Source organism: Lupinus angustifolius, chromosome LG17 (assembly GCF_001865875.1).
Source record: "Lupinus angustifolius cultivar Tanjil chromosome LG17, LupAngTanjil_v1.0, whole genome shotgun sequence".
Lineage (NCBI taxonomy): Eukaryota > Viridiplantae > Streptophyta > Magnoliopsida > Fabales > Fabaceae > Lupinus > Lupinus angustifolius.
The window spans coordinates 13,108,971-13,129,886 of record NC_032025.1 but is presented as its reverse complement, the minus strand read 5'-3'; the positions used below and the strand labels follow the sequence as shown (position 1 = coordinate 13,129,886).

Genomic DNA, 20,916 nt, shown 5'->3' with positions numbered 1-20,916 from the left:
GTAGCAACTTAGATATTTATATTTGCGATTTTATGCTTCACTCATTTCAGCAAAGAGGAATTAGACATTAATTACTCTATTGATGATTAAAGTGAGTCTTAAACCTGAGTCAAACATCAAATTGAGAAAAAAACATTGTATTAGGTTTAACCGGTTTAAACAATTAAACAATCCGATTCAACCGGATGATTTCATATATAATTAGTAATTTTATTTATAAATATATAATTATTTGAAATTTTATAAATTAATAATTATGTATTATATTGAAGTAACATTTCTCTACTTTTTGTGGACTGGAATAAAACAAAAGATTAGAATGGTATTTTCATGTTAATAATTTAAGTGAATCGTTTGGTTCACTTATCGTGTTATTCTGGTTTAACTAGGTTTAACATAATTAAACCAGAATATCTCTAATTCAAAACAATCAAATATTTCATTCGGTTAACACAGTAAACTAAATCTGTTTTCGCTACCGTACTTATAGTGATGTTCTTTGCTCCAATCCATTACTTGATAAATTTTTAAATTGGAATTAATGTAACTACTAAATTTATAAAATAAAAAAAGGGATAATTAAAAAAGAAAATTAAATTGAAAGGAAATAAAAAAATAAAAAAAATGGAAACTCAAATTTTGTTGCAGAACCTGATATTTTCATTCCAATTCCAATATCTCCATCTCCATTGGTGAAAACAACAATGGCCAACATTGACGACCTCGACCAACTCCTCGATAGTACGATCTTTCAATTTCCACTCTTTCTCTCTTTATCATCATTTTCTTATATTATTTATTACATCTGGTTCTTGACCCAAAACCTTAAAACATCAAATCTATGGATTCATTTATATTTTCTTTAACTCATCCATTTTTGCCCAATGTGAGACTTCTTCATTCACACTGGAATATTCAACACTTTTAACTCAATTCATTCTATTTTCTTCTTTCAATTCATTTCAATCCAATTATTGTAGGTGCTTTGGATGATTTCCAAACCTTCAACCTTAATCACATCAACAACAACAAAAACAACTCTTCCCTTCAAAGGTTTCTTCTTTTTCCTCATATCCTCAACCCCACTATTGCTAATGTTCTTTCTAATAATATAATGTTGATAGCACATTCTTTTTTATACATACTTTGTTATTGGGTATAATTCATGTGAGTTTTGGTTATGTATGTTTGTTTCGGATTATATATGGTTTAAAATGATTTTGGAAACTTTAATCAGTTACTAAAGTTATGAGCTTTTAAGTTATTTTGTTTTAGTAATTTTATCATACACTTCCAATTCAATCTGTTAGCTTATTTGCTATCAGCTTCTATATTTTCAGATTTTAGCTAGTTTTTCATCTAGTTGTACCAAATAGAGCCTGAATCACATGTGTTTAGTGTGTCCCACATAAAATTTACCAATAACCAAGTGTGTTAAAAACCTTAATCAGTTGCTAAAGTTATAAGCTTTTAAGTCTTCCAATTCAATCTGTTAGCTTATTAGCTATCAGCTTATAGCTTCTAGATTTTCAGCTTTTAGCTATTTTTTCATCTAGTTGTACCAAATAGAGCTTAAATCACATGATCTAGTGTGTCCCACATAAAATTTACCAATACCCAAGTGTATTGAAAAGAGTGTGTTGCTTACTTTTTTGAAACTAAACATATTGATTTTACTTTATTATCATGTGTTAGAAGTGACAGGGAAACAGGAACGGGGAACATACACGAGGGTCTTCCTTCGTTGTCTTCAGGAGTTCAAGGATTGGGAATGGGGTTACCTGATTTAAGAGTTAAGAAGAAGGGGAAGCAAAAGGCAGTTTCCAAAGATACCCATGTTTCCGAGGCCCTCGACAAGCTCAGGGAGCAGACCAGAGAGGCTGTTAAGGGCCTTGAATACATTGCTGCCCCAAAACTCGGCGCTGATGATTTGGGAAAGGATGCAATGGAGGATTGGGTCAAGCAGTTTGAGGATCTTGCTGGAACTCAGGTATGTGTTTTTTGCTTCAAGTTTAAACCATTGGCATTGGTTAAATGATTTGTTTTTTATATAAGAATGTATTCTTTTTGTTTTCTACAATGTTATGTGATCCATGTAACCCCACCTAGTGGGAAAATGCTTTGTTTTTGTTGATGATGTATTCTGTTTTGTAATAAACAGGTTGAGTTTTCTCTCACGATCTGCCTGAATTTTATTAGGGCATTACTCTATTGCCCATTTTATCTTTTTCTTGGGCATGGTACTGAAGCCAATAGGCAAAACCACTAAGAAGGGTTTAACTTCAAATGAAATGGATTGTGTATATGCATAACTTACAATAGTACATTATAGTGCCATTTGATTCAGGTTGCTGACCAAACTTAGTGGGAAAAGGCTTGATTGTTGTTGTATAGTATCAGTCAAGTACTTCATTGGTTATTGGCTTTACTTTGTGGAATTTTAAATATTTATTATGAAATCAGAATCTAACAAATGCTTGAATTCTAGTCTTGGTTCTGTAGCAATTCCCGTTTTATTATACTATGAAGTTCTGTAGTGAACACGAGCCATGGATTTGACAGGCTATCAAGTTTTGCTACATCTGAAAGGGGTTTTGCAAATAAGCCTTTTGCTTTAGAATTTGGAAATGTGCAATAGTGGAGAATTTAGGACTATATTATGGGGTGTTTAGTTTGTGTTTTGTCATCATTTTTAGTTGATATAATTTCATTTAATAGTTACAAAAAATGTGCCCTTGTTTTATTTTATTTCTTGTTTTCAAACCATTGTGAAGAAAATGGTGACAGTAACGTGTAGTAATTAATCTGCCTGCTGCATTGGATGATCATAAGTAGACTTGTTGTGTCCTGCATGTGACAGACACATGTGCTTAGGTATGGATTGGTGAAGAAAATGATCACTGCTGAGATTGATGACTCGTATTTATATATGGCCTTCATTCCTGTATACTATTTAGTCAATTAGTTGTCATTAAAATTGAAACTAGAGTTACTTATATTCATGTAATGACAAAATCTGACTGATCCTGCTTCACAAATCTATATTGCTACATTTGTGATGATTTACTGCTTTTGGTATTTTCTGACTTTGTATGTGATAAGAATTCAGTTTATCCAACACTATGCAGATTAAAATGGCCGAGAATTTTTTTTATAATAAAAGACGAGGATGAGACATACTCACAAAGAAATATTATTAGATTGAATATTAGATGGATTTTGCTCCTTTATTTGCTTACTCGTTTTCTGTTTGGTTCCTAGCTCGTTTAGGAAGTTAGGCTATAAAATTTCACCATGAGGAAGCAAGTGATCAAGGCCATAAAGGATATTATAATTTGACTATCTGCTGCCACTGTAATTCTTCCTGGAGGCACCATAATTTGAAATTGTGCTCTGGCATACTTTATTTTTCTCTCATATGCAATCCCTACTTACTGTGCCTTCTTTAATTATCCACCATGAGAATTCTCTATCCCAGCTTTCTTTACTGGAACTAGAGCTAATAATGTTTTTAATTTGTTTAGGACATGGAATCCATTGTGGAGACCATGATGCAGCAACTTTTGTCAAAGGAGATTCTTCATGAACCAATGAAGGAAATAGGAGAAAGATATCCTAAGTGGTTGGAAGAGCATAAAATCACCTTAAGCAAAGAAGAATATGATAGGTATTCAAAACAGTATGAACTGATTCGAAATCTCAATGAAGTTTATGAAAAAGATCCTGGAAACTTCAACAAGGTCGTTGAGCTAATGCATAAAATGCAAGAATGTGGACAACCACCAAATGATATTGTCAAGGAGCTTGCTCCTGATTTCGATTTAGCCAGTCTTGGCCAGCTGTAAGTTCCTTTCCAGCTTTGAAAGTGCAATCTTAAAACATGTTGTGGTTTTTATGTCATTATGTCTTGTAGCAATAGTCTCTATATGCTTATTTCCAAATAATATTAGAGGGTTCCAGGACACTCTTTCCTATTTGTTTTCTAGCATCTCCAATGCAATAATGTATTAAAAAAGCAGGATTTTACTTGGTGGCAAGCATGGTCCTAACTCTTAAACTCTTATATTTATGATCTTAGGAGACAAAAATGAGTTAATTCACAATGCAAACTCTCCTTTTGCAAACTCCTACGAGTTCAAATAAACTTTGACAAAATTGACGAACTTCCAATTCTACTCGCCACTAGCGAGTTTACAGTCACGCTTACATATGGTTTTGTCTTCAAAACATAGTTTTTGGTGGATTTTGTTGGGTACTTGAGTTGAGTTGCTGATGTTACCTAATACATATTGTGTCCATAAAGCTGATTGCATTTATATAACTATTATTTTGTCACCCTGCAAAATAATGCTAGTATGAGCCAAGTGTATTGTAACAGTTGGGTCGATTATTGAGTTATGCTAACATTATTTCTTCATTTTCTCTTTTATAAAGTTGACATGATCAATATTTATTGTTGAATATGCTATTTAGTTACGTCTTTAGTAATACCTTTTTAAGTATGATTATAACTAAAGTTTACTAGGTCTCCACTAGTTTCACCTAAACTCTTGAATTTGAAAGCCTTGATGACATAAATTGTTTATATTTTTGCTTTCTGGAAGCATGGTCATTAAAATTATTTATATCTTGTTATGATTGACATTGTTGATCCATATATTTGTTTCGACAAAATTTTAAATTGACTATGAACTGCCTAACACAATCTTCAAATTTTATCTGGGATTAGGACTCATTATGTATAGCATCGAACACACATGGGGAGGTTTTGTTATAATTATCCATCCAGTGGGACTAAAACTTGGTTGTTGTTGTATATCTTGTTATAATCGTCAAACTAGGTTCTTATATGTGCGAACTGATACCAATATTTTCTCTTGCAGATCTCCAGAAATGCTCGAGTCTCAAGCAAATTGTTGTATAATGTAAAGCTATTTCATCTCTCTCACTTTGGTGCAGTTGCTGGTTTTAAGATTCTCACTGACATTTATTTCTCACTAATCAGAATAAAATGGTTGCATGCACTACAGATTATAGATGTTCTTGTTATAAGGAAACCACATTTTATAGCCTCTATTCATGGATGTATATGATCTGAGGGCTTGTCCATTAACATTTTCTGTGATCAATGATAGTATAAGTTGCTAGCTGCCAACAAAATCTGTTTTTTTTTTTAATTCTGAGAATCATTTCATATTTATTATTGAAATAACTTTAATTGCTTGTTTATATTTTAACATTTTCTCTTTATCTAAATTGGAGGGTGATTCGAATGAGGACATAACATTTCCTCTTGTATAAGCAGACACTAACGTGTTTATTTGCAAATTTATTTTGTTGTCATCAATCAATCATACACATCCTGGATGACTGAAATATAAGTACATGACTTCTCTTGTTACCAAGTGAGCCTAGTAGAATTTGGTTCAGCTCAACTTGACACTAAGAATTTTTAGTTGATCTAAAAACTCTAATTTGATATAAACTTTTTTTCCAGCTCAAACTAGCAGTATACCGTGTATTTGCACGGGCCATTTCGTACTGGTTTTAAAAATATATTAAATATTTATAGTTAAGTAAAAGATCTAAATTATTAGTTAAATAGAGACATGTATTAGTTTAATACTACAATATAAATATTGAAGTTGTATTTTGTATGAGTTAAAACAATAAATAGTCATGTAAGTCAATAATTATAATATAAAAAAAATAGATGTGAACGAACAATTTAAAGTGATAAATCTTAATGACATAATTAACATTATTCATGTTGAATTGGAATAAATTAAACTTCAGTTCAAAATCTTTTTTCTACATAATTGTTTGTAATTCATTACATGTGAGGACTTTGAATAATAAACAGATTAGTGCGAAAGTTTCCAGCAACTAAAAAATGTGAAAAACAACAAAATTCAAGGAACATAAATGAATGTACAAACTAAGTTTACAATATACATAACAACAAAATCTATAAAATCTACCATGAATTTGTAAATCTTGATGGCAAATTAGTTGATGTATTTTGGATTCTAGACTCTACTACACCATCATTACATTTCAAGATATACATCTATGTGATTTTTTATATGGGTGTGTAGTTTTATATGAGTCAATTAATTTTGTGGAGGGAAGTGCAAATAATTTGAAAAAATAGTTGAAGGGAGTTATTTTGTGTGAAGAAACTTATTTTGTAATCTATCATTATGCATTACAGTCCTTTTGAAAATAATTAAAGGAAGTTATTATGTTTGAAAAATCTTATATGATCTTAAAACTATTAAAATAACGCTTTCAAACACCAATATCTTAAGCTTATGTCTCCTACTTGTTTTCTTTCTTCACGAGTTTCATTTTAGTTCCAAATATTATTGAATAACTTTACATGGTTATTTAATGGCCTAAAATATAATGATTTCGTTGTTGCCTTGTTAGTGGAAACTTGGAAGGTGATTTATTCTCATTAATATGATAATGATTTAATGTAGTCTAGATGGTTAGAATTGTCCAACATCAAAGTAGTTGATGAACTTTAGACATAACATGATATAGTTAGTAGTATCCTATTTATTAAAAAAAATCATCAATAAATTTATAATTTCATTATAATTTGATTCTAAAATAAGATTAATATAAAAATACATATTATTATTATTTGACTCTAAAATAACTACAAAAAATATGTTATAATTCACACTGTTACTGTTTTAATATTGCTATAATAACATTATATTGTATATTATAGTCAAACACTAAACTGTAAACAAAATATATTTATAATGAACATTATCTAAAATTAAGGAATCATAAATAATTCAAACAAAATATAGATAAAATATGTGTTATAATGCATATAACTTTTTATATCTTATGATTGTTTTTAATAGAATACGGATAGAAGAATTAATTACACGATCACAATTAAATCAAATCAAAGTTATTATTTTTCAGTAATTTTAATACAGATAAGAATATTATTATCTTCATTTTATATTGAGGTTGATTATTTTTTTATAATATAGATTTGATGTTTTAATATTCTGAATTCCTATAATCATAAATAATGATTAAAATTAATTTTAATATCAATAATTTTAGTCAATATTATGCCTTATTTTTTACGCATTGCATAGGTAAGCATATCCCTTATATTTTTAAATAGTTATTCTCATCTTTTTATAATTTTATAATTTTATCCTTATGCATTATAGGAAACTCGTGTAGTAGATTTTTCAACGGTTTCTAAAAATAAAAATCTCAAAATTAATTCAACTAAAAAATAAGATAGAATTTGAAAACTCCAATAATGAAGGAAATAAAGATATAGGTATAGATATTGATTAAGGAAAAACAAATTTATAATTTTGTACAATTATTGTCCTATAATAGTGAATGATATATTATGATTCATCCCCTATAAACACATCATAATTATACAAATTGCTCGCCAACTAATCGTATACATTTATTTATTTGATGAGTATAAAATTAATTATTATATTTAACAATTTAATTTAATTTAATTATTAATTATCAATAATTCTATTTTTTTATCTAGACCAAAAAATTTGAACTATTCTAATTCTTTAGACATAAAAATAGAATTATTTAAATGTCTCTTTAGTAAATACAATTGTAACTATGTATTAAGTTTTCATTGTTAAAGTAATTGTGTAATATGCTCAATAAATCACACACATTATAGAATTAATGTGTTATATCACCATATTAATATATTTTACTGTTTAACTTGATTGATTAATTGTGTATAATGTTATTCTTGTAATTGCACTAAAAATTTTGATTTTTTCTATTTCTTTATGTCATTAAAAATAGAATTATTTAATTATTTCTTCATCAATATAATTATAGTTGTGCATTAAGTTTCCAATTTTAAAGTAACGGTGTAATATGCTCAATTAATTATGCATGTTATGGTATTCAACGAATCAAGACAAATTATAGCTTAATAGATATTACTCAATTAATATTCCATAAATTTATTAATTATAATTAATTTCATTTTTGTAACTCGTCCATAAATTCCAACAAAATATAATATAAATTGAATTAAATATTAACATTCCATAAATTTATTATTTATAATTCTGCAAATTTATATTCATAATTGATTAATTGTATATAATGCCATTTTTGTAACTCATCCATAAATCCAATAACGTAGGAAATAAAGATATAGATATTGATTAAGGAAAAACAAATTTATAATTTTGTATAATTATTATCCTATAATAGTCAATGATATATATGATTCATCCGCTATATATGAGTCATAATTGTACAGATTGCTTGCCAACTAATCGTATATATTTATTTATTTAATGAGTATAAAGTTAATTATTATATTTAACAAGTTAATTAATTAATTGTCAATAATTCTATTTTTTTATCTGAACCAAAAAATTTGAACTATTCTAGTTTTATACAACATAAAAAATAGAATTATTTAAATGTTTCTTTAGTAAATACAATATATTACCTATATAACAAAAAAAGTTCTCTCATGACATGTGTCAATCTCTCAAGCCCTCATGACACATGTCAATCTCTCATCAAAATTAAAGGTTTCTCATGACATGTATCAACCACTCAATCAAAACTTTTCCTCCAAAACATGTCAATCTTCCTTTTTTGTTCATTGTACAATTTAATTCTAATGATTAATGAGCCCATATGTTTTTTATTTCATGAAGAGATTACATCTCACAATAAAGGGGATTGAATCCCTTTTCATATGTGAATTACTTCTCCACCATTATCATTTCATATCTCCATATTCTTCTCCCCATTTCATTTCATATTTCTCTATTCTTCTCTCACATGTCTACAATCTAATGTTTCATTCGTCAATCTTCATTTCGTTTAAACTTAATATGATCGCTTTGTATCCCGATACTAAATCTTCATCATTGTAGATTTGTTCTTATTTTATAAATATGTTGTTTAAAGTTTTTATTGATTTTTTCATTCATTAACTTAATATGATAGCTTCTGTATCCCGTTACTCAATCTTCATCATTGTATATTTGTTCTTCTTTATAAATTTGTTGTTTAAAGTGCAATTTTTTTATTTTTTTCATTCATTTGTTTACTTTTAGATATGTTATTATTTTCTAGATATTTTAATTGATTTGTTGCTTATTATGTATGTGTATTCTTATTTTTTTTCTTTGATTTGTTCATATTGTATATATGGTACGATTGATTTCATTATTTTTGTAGATTTGTTCTTCCAATAATCATCTTCCTTAGTGTATGATTTACAAGGATTTCATCCTTAACAATGACCAAACCCCCAATAACTATGTTATGTACCCGATCTCCATTTATATATACACACACATTTAGTTACAAGTTACAATATTGTATTTGTTTGTTTGTTTGTTGTTATGAATTTATTTATCTTCTCATCTTATCTCACTTTTATCATCTTATCTCTTCATTTGCAGTTTGACTCTCCCTTAAAGCATATCAACGGGTTAGTGTTATATCTATTGTGTCCCTATCTTACTAAAATCTTCAATTTTATTCTCTTTTGCATAATAAATGAATTTGATTATTTTTTCTCACATGATATTAAATCTTTTTTCATGTGTAGTTATTTTTCTAAAGTAGGAAATACGAATTGGTCATATTCTTTGTTTCGACATTTGCAGAAAAGAAACCTCACATCCTATAATACAACGATTAGAGGTTATATTCATTATCTGATTGTAGAATAATAGTTCTTTAATTTTATTATGTGTTTTTTATTTTTCATTCGAAGTTATTTTTTTCACTATCTGAACGTGTCAACTTTATATTAGTAAGAATAATCTTTAATTTTTTTTGCTCATCATAACTAATTTGGCATGTTTAATTGTTGAATATGTATATTTTATCTAATTAATCATAGTAAATGTGATCATCATATCAGTCATAACCACCGAAGACAATTTAATTTCATTTATATTCTACTATATAAGTAATAAATTTATGGAATATTAATATTTAATTCCATTTATATTCTTTTTTGTTTGAATTTATGGATGAGTTACAAAATATAATATAAATTTGCATAATTATAACTAATAAATTTGTGGAATGGTAATTGAGTAATAATTACTCATTAATGTCTCTGAATATATTAATTGACTAATATTAATTGGTAGTTACACTTTAGAAACTGAAATTATTAGGCATGATTGTCTTTGAATGTATTTTGCTCTATTATCTAAAAACTAAATAATTTTCCTCCACAATTATATTTGTTATTTGATTTTTTTATTGTGTTTTTTGATTGAGTTTCTCTTTAATAGGATGTAATAATGAAAATATTAAATAAATTTCATTTGATTATGATAATTAATTGATTTGATTTATATTTTGATTAACTTATTTATGATTCGCTAATTTTAAGTAATGCTCATTATGAATATAAATTTGCATAATTGTAAACAATAAATTTGCGAAATATGTTTATATTCAATTCCATTCATAATCTATTTTGTTTGAATTTATGGATCAATTACAAAATTTGAATTTATGGACTCATTTATATTTATATATAATTTGTCATGATTCATTGAACTCCATGACAAGCGTGATTAATTGAGCATATTACATGATTAGTTTAACATTTTTCAGCGAGTTACAAAAATGATATTGTATACAATTAATCAATTGTTAGTTACATTTTAGAAGCCAAAATTATTAGGAATAATTTTCTTTGAACATCTTTTATTCCGTTATCTAAAAATTAAATAATTCTTCTTAAAGTTAGATTTGTGATTTGATTTTTCATTACGTATTTGGATTAATTTCTATTTAATCTTTAATAGGATGTGACAATCAAAATATTAAAGCAATTTGATTTGATTTTGTGATAATTAATTTATTTGATTTATATTTTGATTAAATTATTTTATATTCCCTAATTTTAAGCAATATTTACTTATGATATAAATTTTCCAAATTGTAAATAATAAATTTTCGGAATATTAATATTTAATTTAATTTATATTCAATTTGTTGTTTGAATCTATGGATTAGTTAAAAAAATGAAATATAAATTTGCAGTATTATAATTAATGAAATTATGAAATATTAATTGAGTAATATATACCCATTAATATTTTACATCATTTCCGATAATTTGTTTATATTTGGATTCATTAATCTATAATTTATTCTGATTTATTGAATTGCATAACGTGCATGATTAATTGAAAATATTACATAATTATTTAACATTAGAAACTTAATGCACAATTATAATTATATTGATAAATAAATAATTATATCAAATTCTCTATAACGTATGTGATTTATTTAAAAATAAAAGGAATATGATTACCTATGCAATATTAAAATATAATGTTACTATAGCAATATTAAAATAATAATAATATAAATCATAACATATTATTTTGTAGTTATTTTAGAGTCAAATAATAATATTTATTTTCATACTAATCTTATTTTAGAATCAAATAATAATGAAATTATAAATTAATTGATGATTTTTTTGATTAATAGGATACTACTAACTATATCATATTATGTATGTGTAAAAAATAATGTTGGGAAAGTCCAGCAAGATGTTAAACCAGAAGAGGTCCCGTATTAAGTTTATCGATTTAAACAGACAAATAGTATGGTTTGACCTTATGATTTTATATATAATTAATATTTTTTAACAATATGAATGCACTGATAACATATATATTTTTAACCATGCGAATGAACGAGCAATATACATACTCTTAATCATAAATGCACATGTAATATGTGTTCTTAATCATGCGGCAAAAAATACCGGCTCGTGCAAATGCACGTGTAACTTGCTAGTTGTAACTATGTATTGAGTTTCCAAAGTTAAAGTAATTGTGTAATATGCTCAACAAATCACATACATTATGGAATTAATATGTTATATCACCATCTTAATATATTTTACCATTTAACTTGATTGATTAATTGTGCATAATGTCATTTTTGTAACTGCTCCAAAAAATTGAATTTTTCTTTTTCTTTATGCCATTAAAAATAGAATTATTTAATTATTTATTCATCGATATAATTATAGTTGTGCATTAAGTTTCCAATTTTAAAGTAACTGCGTAATATGCTCAATTAATTACATATATTATGGTATTCAATGAATCAAGACAAATTATAGTTTAATAGATATTACTCAATTAATATTCCATAAATTTATTAATTATAATTCGACAAATTTATATTCCATTTTTGTAACTCGTCCATAAGTTCAAACAAAATATAATATAAATTGAACTAAATATTAAATTCCATAAATTTATTATTTATAATTCTGCAAATTTATATTCATAATGAACATTGCTTGAAATTAAGGAATCATAAATAATTTAATCAAAATATAAATTAATTGATTATTACAACGAGATCAAATTGCTTTAGTATTTTAATTATTACATCCTATTAAAGATCACAGAGAAATTCAATCCAAAAACACAATCAAAAATCAAATCACAAAATTAATTATGGAGAACCATTGTTTAATTATTCGATAATGGAATAAAAGGTATTCAAAGACAATCATGCCTAATAATTTCATATTCTAAAGTGTAATTATCAATTGATTAATTATGTATAATGTCATTTTTGTAACTGATGGAAAGTTTTTGAACTTTTCTGAATTTAAACAAATTATTGGAAATGATGTAAAACATTAATGAATGAGTATTACTCAATTAATATTCCGCAAATTTATTAGTTATAATTCTACAAGTTTATATTCTATTCTTGTAGAATAAATGGAATTAGATATAAATATATTCCACAAATTTATTATATACAATTCTTCAAATTTATACCCATAATTATGATTGCTTAAAATTAGGGAATCATAAATAATTTAAACAAAATATAAATCAAATAAATGAATTGATTATCACAATCAAATCAATTTGTTTTAATATTTAGATAGAATATACATGTTCAACAATTAAACATGACAAATTATTTATGATGAGAAGAAAAAAAATTAAAGATTATTCTTACCAATATAAAGTTGACACATTTAGATACTAAAAAAATTTAACTTTGAATGAAAAAGGACAAACACATAATAAAATTAAAGACACTATTCTTACTCAGATAATGAATGTAACCTCGAATCGTTGTATTCGAGTATCTAAAGTTTCTCTTCTGCAAATGGCGAAACAAAGAACATCACCAATTCGTATTTTCTGCTTTAGAAAAATATGCACATAGGGAAAAATATTTTAACAAACGTCATGTGAGGAAAATGAAGTTTTTTGTAGAAGGCAAAAAAATATTATCTAGTGATACCTTGTCGGTGTAAGTGAGTGAAAAGTTGAAGAAGTTAAAAATTTTAACCGTAGGGATAAAGAATATTGTGTGAGTAAAATAATGTACATGTATAAACTGATATAATAAACCAATTATATCAACCAACAAAAAAATGAGAAGATATAAAATCACACCTCTGAGTTGGTTTGACGGTTGAATATCATAAATTTGTTTAACAAAAACTGAAGAAAAAAAATGAGAATTATTTATGAAAAACATAGTTAAGACAAATATATTCTTATAACCATTATATATACTACTAAGCAGTAAGTACTAATATGTTGATATTTACCAATAGAATGCTCAAATTTAGTTATGAGAATGATGAAGTAAAAATGAAATAAAAAAGTAAAATTATATCTGAGTTGGTGAAGATGATACATTTGTGGAACAAAATTTGGAAAAAAAAATAGTTATGAGACTGATGAAGCAAAAATAAAAAGACCAAAATATCATATTTCTGAGTTGCTTTAACATTTGAAAAGGAAGAAGTAAAAAAATGAAAAGAATATAAAATGATACCTTTGAGTTGATTTAGATTGAGGAAGAAGATTTGTTGAACAAAATTTGGAAAAAATGAGAAATAGTGTGTAATTTGAGTAGAGAGTGTGAAGAAGAAGACTACTTTTCAGAATTTGAAAGTCATTTGTCAAATATATTCAAAGGAATAGTATCTACTTTAGGAATTTCAACAATCCATCAATTTAAAAAAAAAAAACCCTTTAATTTATGCACTTATCACAAATGAATAGTGTCTAATTTTATAATTACAACAATCCTTCAAATTGATAAAAATATCTTTTACTTTGCACATTTGTCACAAATGTAGAGTGTATTCTTTAGTATTTTCAATAATTATTTCTTTTCTTATATAAATAGTAGATTCGACTCCAGGTTTAACCCATTTGCTCAAATTGTTATACAATGATTGTTCATTCCCTCTTGCCTCTACCTCATCATGGAGATAGGAGATAAAAAACTCCACATGTTTTCTTCATCAAGCTTCATAAAAAGGTATGTTAAACAAATTTATACTTCTGACAATACAATTGACTTCGGAAGGATGACAGATAGAAGCTATTATTCATCTTCAACTTTATACTTCCAGAAGTGAAAAAACGAGTGACTATTAATTTCTAAGCAACAATTGGAACTTGTCTCATCCCACTTATTGAATCACTCTCTAAAAATCTGTTTAGTTACTCTTGAAAGTTTTATTGAATCACTCAAGCTTCAATACGTATACTATATCTTCCAATCACTTTCCCATCACAATTTTTTACTCAGATCACATTATCTTTTAAAAAAATGTAACAGCATATGAATCATAAATTTATTACAAGTTACAAAAAGAATAATGAATGTACAAATAATGAACAACCAATACATCGAAAAGAATAGAAAGAAGTGTGATAGCAATATTTGTTAAGCATCAGAGGGTGCAATCCAGTGTCTCCCATTGACAAAACTCTTAACAAGGAACGGATGGGCTGCTTCAAAATCAAGTTCTTGGGCTAATGAGACACCACTTATTGCAGCTGCTCCTGGACCCCAGCACTTGTACACTCCAAAGAACACAGTCCTGAGGTTGTTGTATTCAATCAAAAAAATCATATTAAGTAAGAGGAAAAAATGTATGCATCGACACTGTAAAAGTTTTTTAGACTGGCAATGTATTGTCAATTATTCATTTTCAATTATTATTGACTCATAGATAAAAGTAATACAAATTAGTGATGAATGATACACTGATTGTATATAATTTTTTTTTGAGACAGAAACTATACGATAATATCTTACTTGTTATTGTTGTCTGCATTGTTCCAATCATCCCAACCACCATGTGCAACTATGTCAGCAAAGTATGTATATGCATAGACAATCCTTGAGTATTGGCCCATTGCTCGGCCCACATAAACTGGGCCTTTACCAGTTACCTTGCACCTTACGAATGCAAAGCCTGTCTTCTCATTTGGTGATTTCCTATCTTGGGCTGCTATGGACCCAAACCTTGTTGCTATAGAGTGCAGCTCGCAATCCTGAAACAACAAAATCAATAAACTCAACAAGGATTGTAAATTTGAAGTAATTTATTTGAAAATTGTGAATATTTTGCATGGAAGCATGTAGCTATTAGAAGTCAATGAGTTGAATTATAAAGAAATTAATCAACTTATAGAAAATACAAATAACTTAACTCTACCTAACTGACTAGTTAATATATTTTACATATGTTTTAATCATAAAAATTGAATTTATAATAATTACTTATTAGGAAAGGTAGGTTGGTTTAAACTAATTACTATCTCAATTCAATATCAACCCAAAATATTAAAATATAACACATCTCTTTAAGTGTTTATGATAGATAAACTATCTAAGTAAGAATCAGTTTGATGGATAGTTTGTTAGGTTTACTATCTACACGTGGCACTAACATTTTGAATTAACTAAAAGACAAGTTAAGTTAAGAGTTGTCCATGATATTCTTGCCTCTTGGTGTTAGTAGAGAAACATTTACTTTATTGTAATGGTAGAAAATTGTGAGAGAATAATGACCATAATTGTTGTCAAATGTCAATGTTATACATTATTGATATATTAAACTTTACAGAAAACAAGTTAGCTACACTATTGTTATCAATTGAAAAAAAGAAGAAGTAATTTTCACTAACTACACCATTATTATCAATTGTTATATAAAAGGAAGATTGGTATGAATGATGTATATAGACATACCTTGTACATGGATCTGCCATTACCAAAAATGAAATCAATAGAACCTTCAATGTAGCAATCCTTGAAATAATGGCGTCCAGCATCATCACAAAGAGTATCTTGAGCACCATAGAACCCACACCCAGAGAAGTATGCTTTGTCCCCTGATATCCTAAACGCTGCGGCTTGCCATCCTTGCATCCCTGGCATTGGTGCTGGCGCTGTGTTCTACACATTCAACCATTTCACATTACCTTTATTATGTGTCATATATATTTTACACTTATGCCCAGGATTTATGTATATATAATATGCTATGAAAGAAGGATTTATACCACTTAGGATCAAACAAACAAGAGGATACTGTCAAATAAATTTTAAAAAATACTACTGTCTTAAAAATAGAAGGGCCTCACTTAATTACTTGATTGCTAATATTTTAATGACGTAAGATTTCATTTCATTAGATACTTAAGAATTATATTATGTCAAATATCAAAAGTTTAACTAATAAAAAAAGATATTTATTAAAAGGGAACAATATATATATCACCTTAATTGTAAAAGAAAATAACCATGAAACATTAGTCTTTCATTCAAGAGGAGGATACTAAGTAAAGAAGAATAATTATATTTGCATATTAAAAGCGGTGCTACATTTTCCAAAAGCAATAAAAGAAGAGTACGCTAAAAAATTACGTGAAGATTTATATATAGTCCAATATATTATTTATTAATTATTCGTATTACTTTTATTTTAGAATAATAATAGTAAAATATGAATGGTGAATGATAGATACAATGACTTTATAAAAATATCTTATACACTATTAGTGTATAAATCTTATTCCTATAGAATTAAGTAAAATACATATGATAACAACTTATATTACTACTATTTTTTTTTACCTAAATAAGCAAAGTATCTAGAAATATAATTTAGGAATTTGGAGAAGCAAATAGCTAAATATCATTTAGCTTTAACCTATTTATATTTTGTTTTACATTAAGAGCTACACAACAAAAACATCCCTAACTGCTAATAAACATTGATGGTGACGATACATACAGCAACTCAAGCCTAAAGGGTTAACAGTTCCAAGAAATTTTTATTCAATCCATGTACATTACCTCTTGAAATGTGCAAAGTTATTTGAATCTAAACATATTTTTATTAACACAAATTTACTAGAATTTTTCAACACATCCAAAAGTTGTAGAGGAGGTACATAGTTTAATGAATTTACCTTGAAGCTAATGTTCCTTGCAGAAAAATAGTTGGCAAAAACAGTGACAGAAGCAGTTCTATAAGTACGAAGTTGTTGACCGTTGGGACCAGGATCACTTGCCCTATCATGCCATTCTATTACTGTCACGTCTCTTCCCTCTCCTTGAAATGTTATGTATGGTTTTGTCACGGGTACCACAACTTTCTCTCTGCACTCACCATAAAGGAATACTCAAAAAAATAATAGAGGAAAATGATTCATAAAACAATAATGCAAACAATAAACCCTAAATAAAGAATAACATTATGAAGGATAAATTGGATAATGTTTGGTTCTGATGAAGCATTTCACCTCATATTTCATTAGGTGTATGAGGGGAGAAATTATTACATGGTTTGAACGGTATGGTTTTGGTTAATACCCAACATGATACTTAGATGGTAAGAGAGGTTGGAATCAAATTGTAAGGTATCGTGAACATCTTTGACAGATATATGAATATTCTAAAACTGATATAGGTCAATATGCTAGCAACATACTCTATTGAATACTCTAATACATTCTTCATCATTAAATAGACTTGGGTTTTCAATCTTATGGAATAGACTACTAAAGACTTATTACACAGTTAATGCATTATTTGTTATTTATGTGCTAAAACTTATTAACTTTTAGATAGGAGTGTAGGATTGAATGGTGGGTTAATTATGCGTATAAACAAGATGGGTAACAATGTTTTTGTCAATGAATATATAACAAGTTGATTTCATTTGAATGAAAAGGTCAAGGTGAAGAAAATAGTACATGTAATATCCGGCACTGATTTGTATAAAGACGTTCATTCTATTGTTCTCCGGGACAGCATTCACGGCGGCTTGGACTGACCGGAAATGGCCACCACCATTAACATCGACGCTAATGACACGGTGGCCAATTGGTCCAACCCAATTGTGCTTGGTGGACGAGTTTGAAGAAGAAGAAGAAGAAACTGTGCATGTGACAGTTGCTGCATGCATTATGCAAGTTAAAGCCAAAAGTATCTGCAATGAGATTAAGAGATTAAGAGCCATTAGATATAATAATTTATAAATACTATAATTGAATCAAATGTGCAGAAAAATAGAATGTTGAATTGAAAAAACAAGCAAAGAAAAAAGAGAATGTTTAATAGTTGTGGATTGTGGAAGTTGGGTCTAGAAGAAAGATGTATATTTTAGAGATTGGGTACATCATCATTGATGAATATATAGTGTTTACCTTATGGTTTTTCCAACGGTCATTTTTATTGGGATGTATTGAGCTTTTTAGGGACAAGGTAGGCCATGTTTTCTTGATTAATTAAAATTACATAGCTTGATTTTGGGAAACTATGTAAGACTTTTAATTACAATAAAAGGAGAATGTCAGTTGAATTTGAAATGTTTAGAGCAGGATTATATATTGTAAATAAAACATATTCTTTAGACTATAGTAATACATTAAAGAATAAACACACTCCCCAACAAATTTAAATTAAACCTAATCATTCAAAAGCACACATCAAAGCATGCACCTTATATGGGTGTTTTATATTATACTTTTGGAGTTGATTAATTTAGTTTTCTTTCTGAACTTTAATTTTTATTTAAAATAGTTTTGTAATAAATTAATTTATGTTTAAACATTTTTTAATTTAATAAAAATAGTTTTGAAAGAATAAATATTATCTGAATACATTACAATATGATTATGGTTGGAGTAATTGATATTTAGGTATATCATAACTAAATTTTGGTGCACGCAAAGTGGGCTTTGTTAATTTTTGCTAACAAAAGTTGCAGCACCAAACACAATTAATAAAAATTGAAAATATAATTTTAATTAATCATATATCATGTTTAAATTAAAGAGAAGAAAAAACTTAACTTCAGCACTTTAAATTATATTTTAAAAGTCTTAAATGGACTCTTAGACATATCTCACATTTCATTTCAGAAGATAACCAAGTTGAGATACCTTCAAGACGAATTTGCCATAGAAAACAAATATTTAGCTTACAAAGATGGGAAGAGAATAAGGAGAAAGTACTTCAAGAAATTATTTGTTGCACTAGTTCCAAAAATTTTGATGTTTAATTATGTACATAATTTAAAATAATAATAATAATAAATGATATAAAAATCAAATATAATCTTAGTAAAATAACTTTATTTAATGCAAATTCAAAATCAAATTAAATAATATTAGGTAAAACAGAGAAGTAACAAATAAGTATTTAAATATATATTAATTTTATAAATCATCAACAATTTGGAAAATCACAAAGTTTAATTTTTATTTTATATTTTTTTAATATTGGCTAACTTTTCTGATATAGTTAAAAAATATGAAGTGATTTAAAGAAAAGTATGTGTGAATATAAAAACTCTTTTTGGGCTTTTCCACATGCAGAGCATTATATACACGGCTAGTATTTTGAGGAAAGTTGATTGGTTGGCATTAGACACAAAGTCTATCATCCTTTTGGCTTCGAATCTCCAATTATGTCTCAAAAGTCTGACACCAATCCCGTGACTCTCATAAATGTCTATTTCACTTTCCTATTACAAACAAAGTGCTACTGCATTCCTCTTCTATCTCATTCCTCTGCTAATATTTTTTTAAAACCGGAGCATATGTTTGTACTATAAATATTATCATATGTTATATATTTGTTGAAAAATATATTGAAGTTGAAAGTTTAATATTTTAAATATTTTGTTGATCAATCATAAAACAATATCATATATAAAATGGTACTTTTTTGGGATATAATGTATTCACCCCTTCTAAACATAGTTAAGGTCTATAAAGCATAATTGTGATGGTTTCTAAACGTAGTTAAGGTCTATAAAGCATAATTGTGATGGTAATTGGTCAGGTAAAGCACGCTTTAAATAGTAGATTCTTTAACCAAAAATGCATTCTAGTAATAGTGTGAGACTCTGTTAGATTTCTAAGGATCAAAATGATTCAATTATTGTGAGCGATACTTGTTAGGAGAGATAACCATCATTCTAAATATGATTAGTTCTTTATCCATAAAATAAATAGATACATTACAAAAAGAATAGTGATTTATAATTAAGATCCTAACATTGTTGATAAAATAATGTGCTTGAGCCCTGGGTTTGATTTACTTTTATTACTATCACCAATTGGCAATGGCATTCATGTAATAATAAAAATAGTTTATTAATTTTTTTTATATGATCAGCTAACCATTCATCATATTTATGTAATTATATGTTGAATGCGTAAAAACTCTTACGGAGCCTATAATATATATTAAATTCATTAAAGTGACATTCATATTTTAATAGGGTTTAAAATTTATATATTGACAGTGTAAGACGTTTTATATTGTTATCATATTATCAACCATTTATTTGTATTACTTTTGTTTGAGAGTCATTGATAATTAAACATATTAATGGTGGATGGTTTGGTAACAATATAAAAAATACTTACACTGTCAATATATACATATTAAATTCATTTTAATATATTAGATATTATCTTTAAAAATTTCATGTACTGGAGGAGTAGGGGTCTAAGGATTCATTCATGCCCGTTGTATATGCAAATATACCTTTTC

The 20,916-nt window shown here is 27.0% G+C and overlaps 2 protein-coding genes across 3 annotated transcripts; one reads left to right on the top strand and one right to left on the bottom strand.

Moving 5' to 3' along the window:
* On the top strand, nucleotides 616-5,170 carry LOC109330524 (peroxisome biogenesis protein 19-1-like). 2 transcript variants are annotated; one of them, XM_019564739.1, is made up of 5 exons: nucleotides 616-741; nucleotides 981-1,053; nucleotides 1,696-1,990; nucleotides 3,525-3,841; nucleotides 4,884-5,170. In XM_019564739.1, exons 1-5 carry the CDS (start codon nucleotides 705-707, stop codon nucleotides 4,927-4,929), a joined length of 768 nt encoding a protein of 255 aa, XP_019420284.1. In that variant the 5' UTR covers nucleotides 616-704; the 3' UTR covers nucleotides 4,930-5,170. The 2 variants fall into 2 exon arrangements, with proteins under 2 accessions (XP_019420284.1, XP_019420285.1); XM_019564740.1 differs by having other exon boundaries at nucleotides 1,699-1,990; nucleotides 4,884-5,113.
* On the bottom strand, nucleotides 14,667-18,506 carry LOC109331987 (probable pectinesterase 68). Its single transcript, XM_019566820.1, has 5 exons — nucleotides 18,105-18,506; nucleotides 17,319-17,508; nucleotides 16,093-16,299; nucleotides 15,154-15,392; nucleotides 14,667-14,935 (listed from the first exon to the last, which is right to left on the bottom strand). Exons 1-5 carry the CDS (start codon nucleotides 18,368-18,370, stop codon nucleotides 14,779-14,781), a joined length of 1,059 nt encoding a protein of 352 aa, XP_019422365.1. The 5' UTR covers nucleotides 18,371-18,506; the 3' UTR covers nucleotides 14,667-14,778.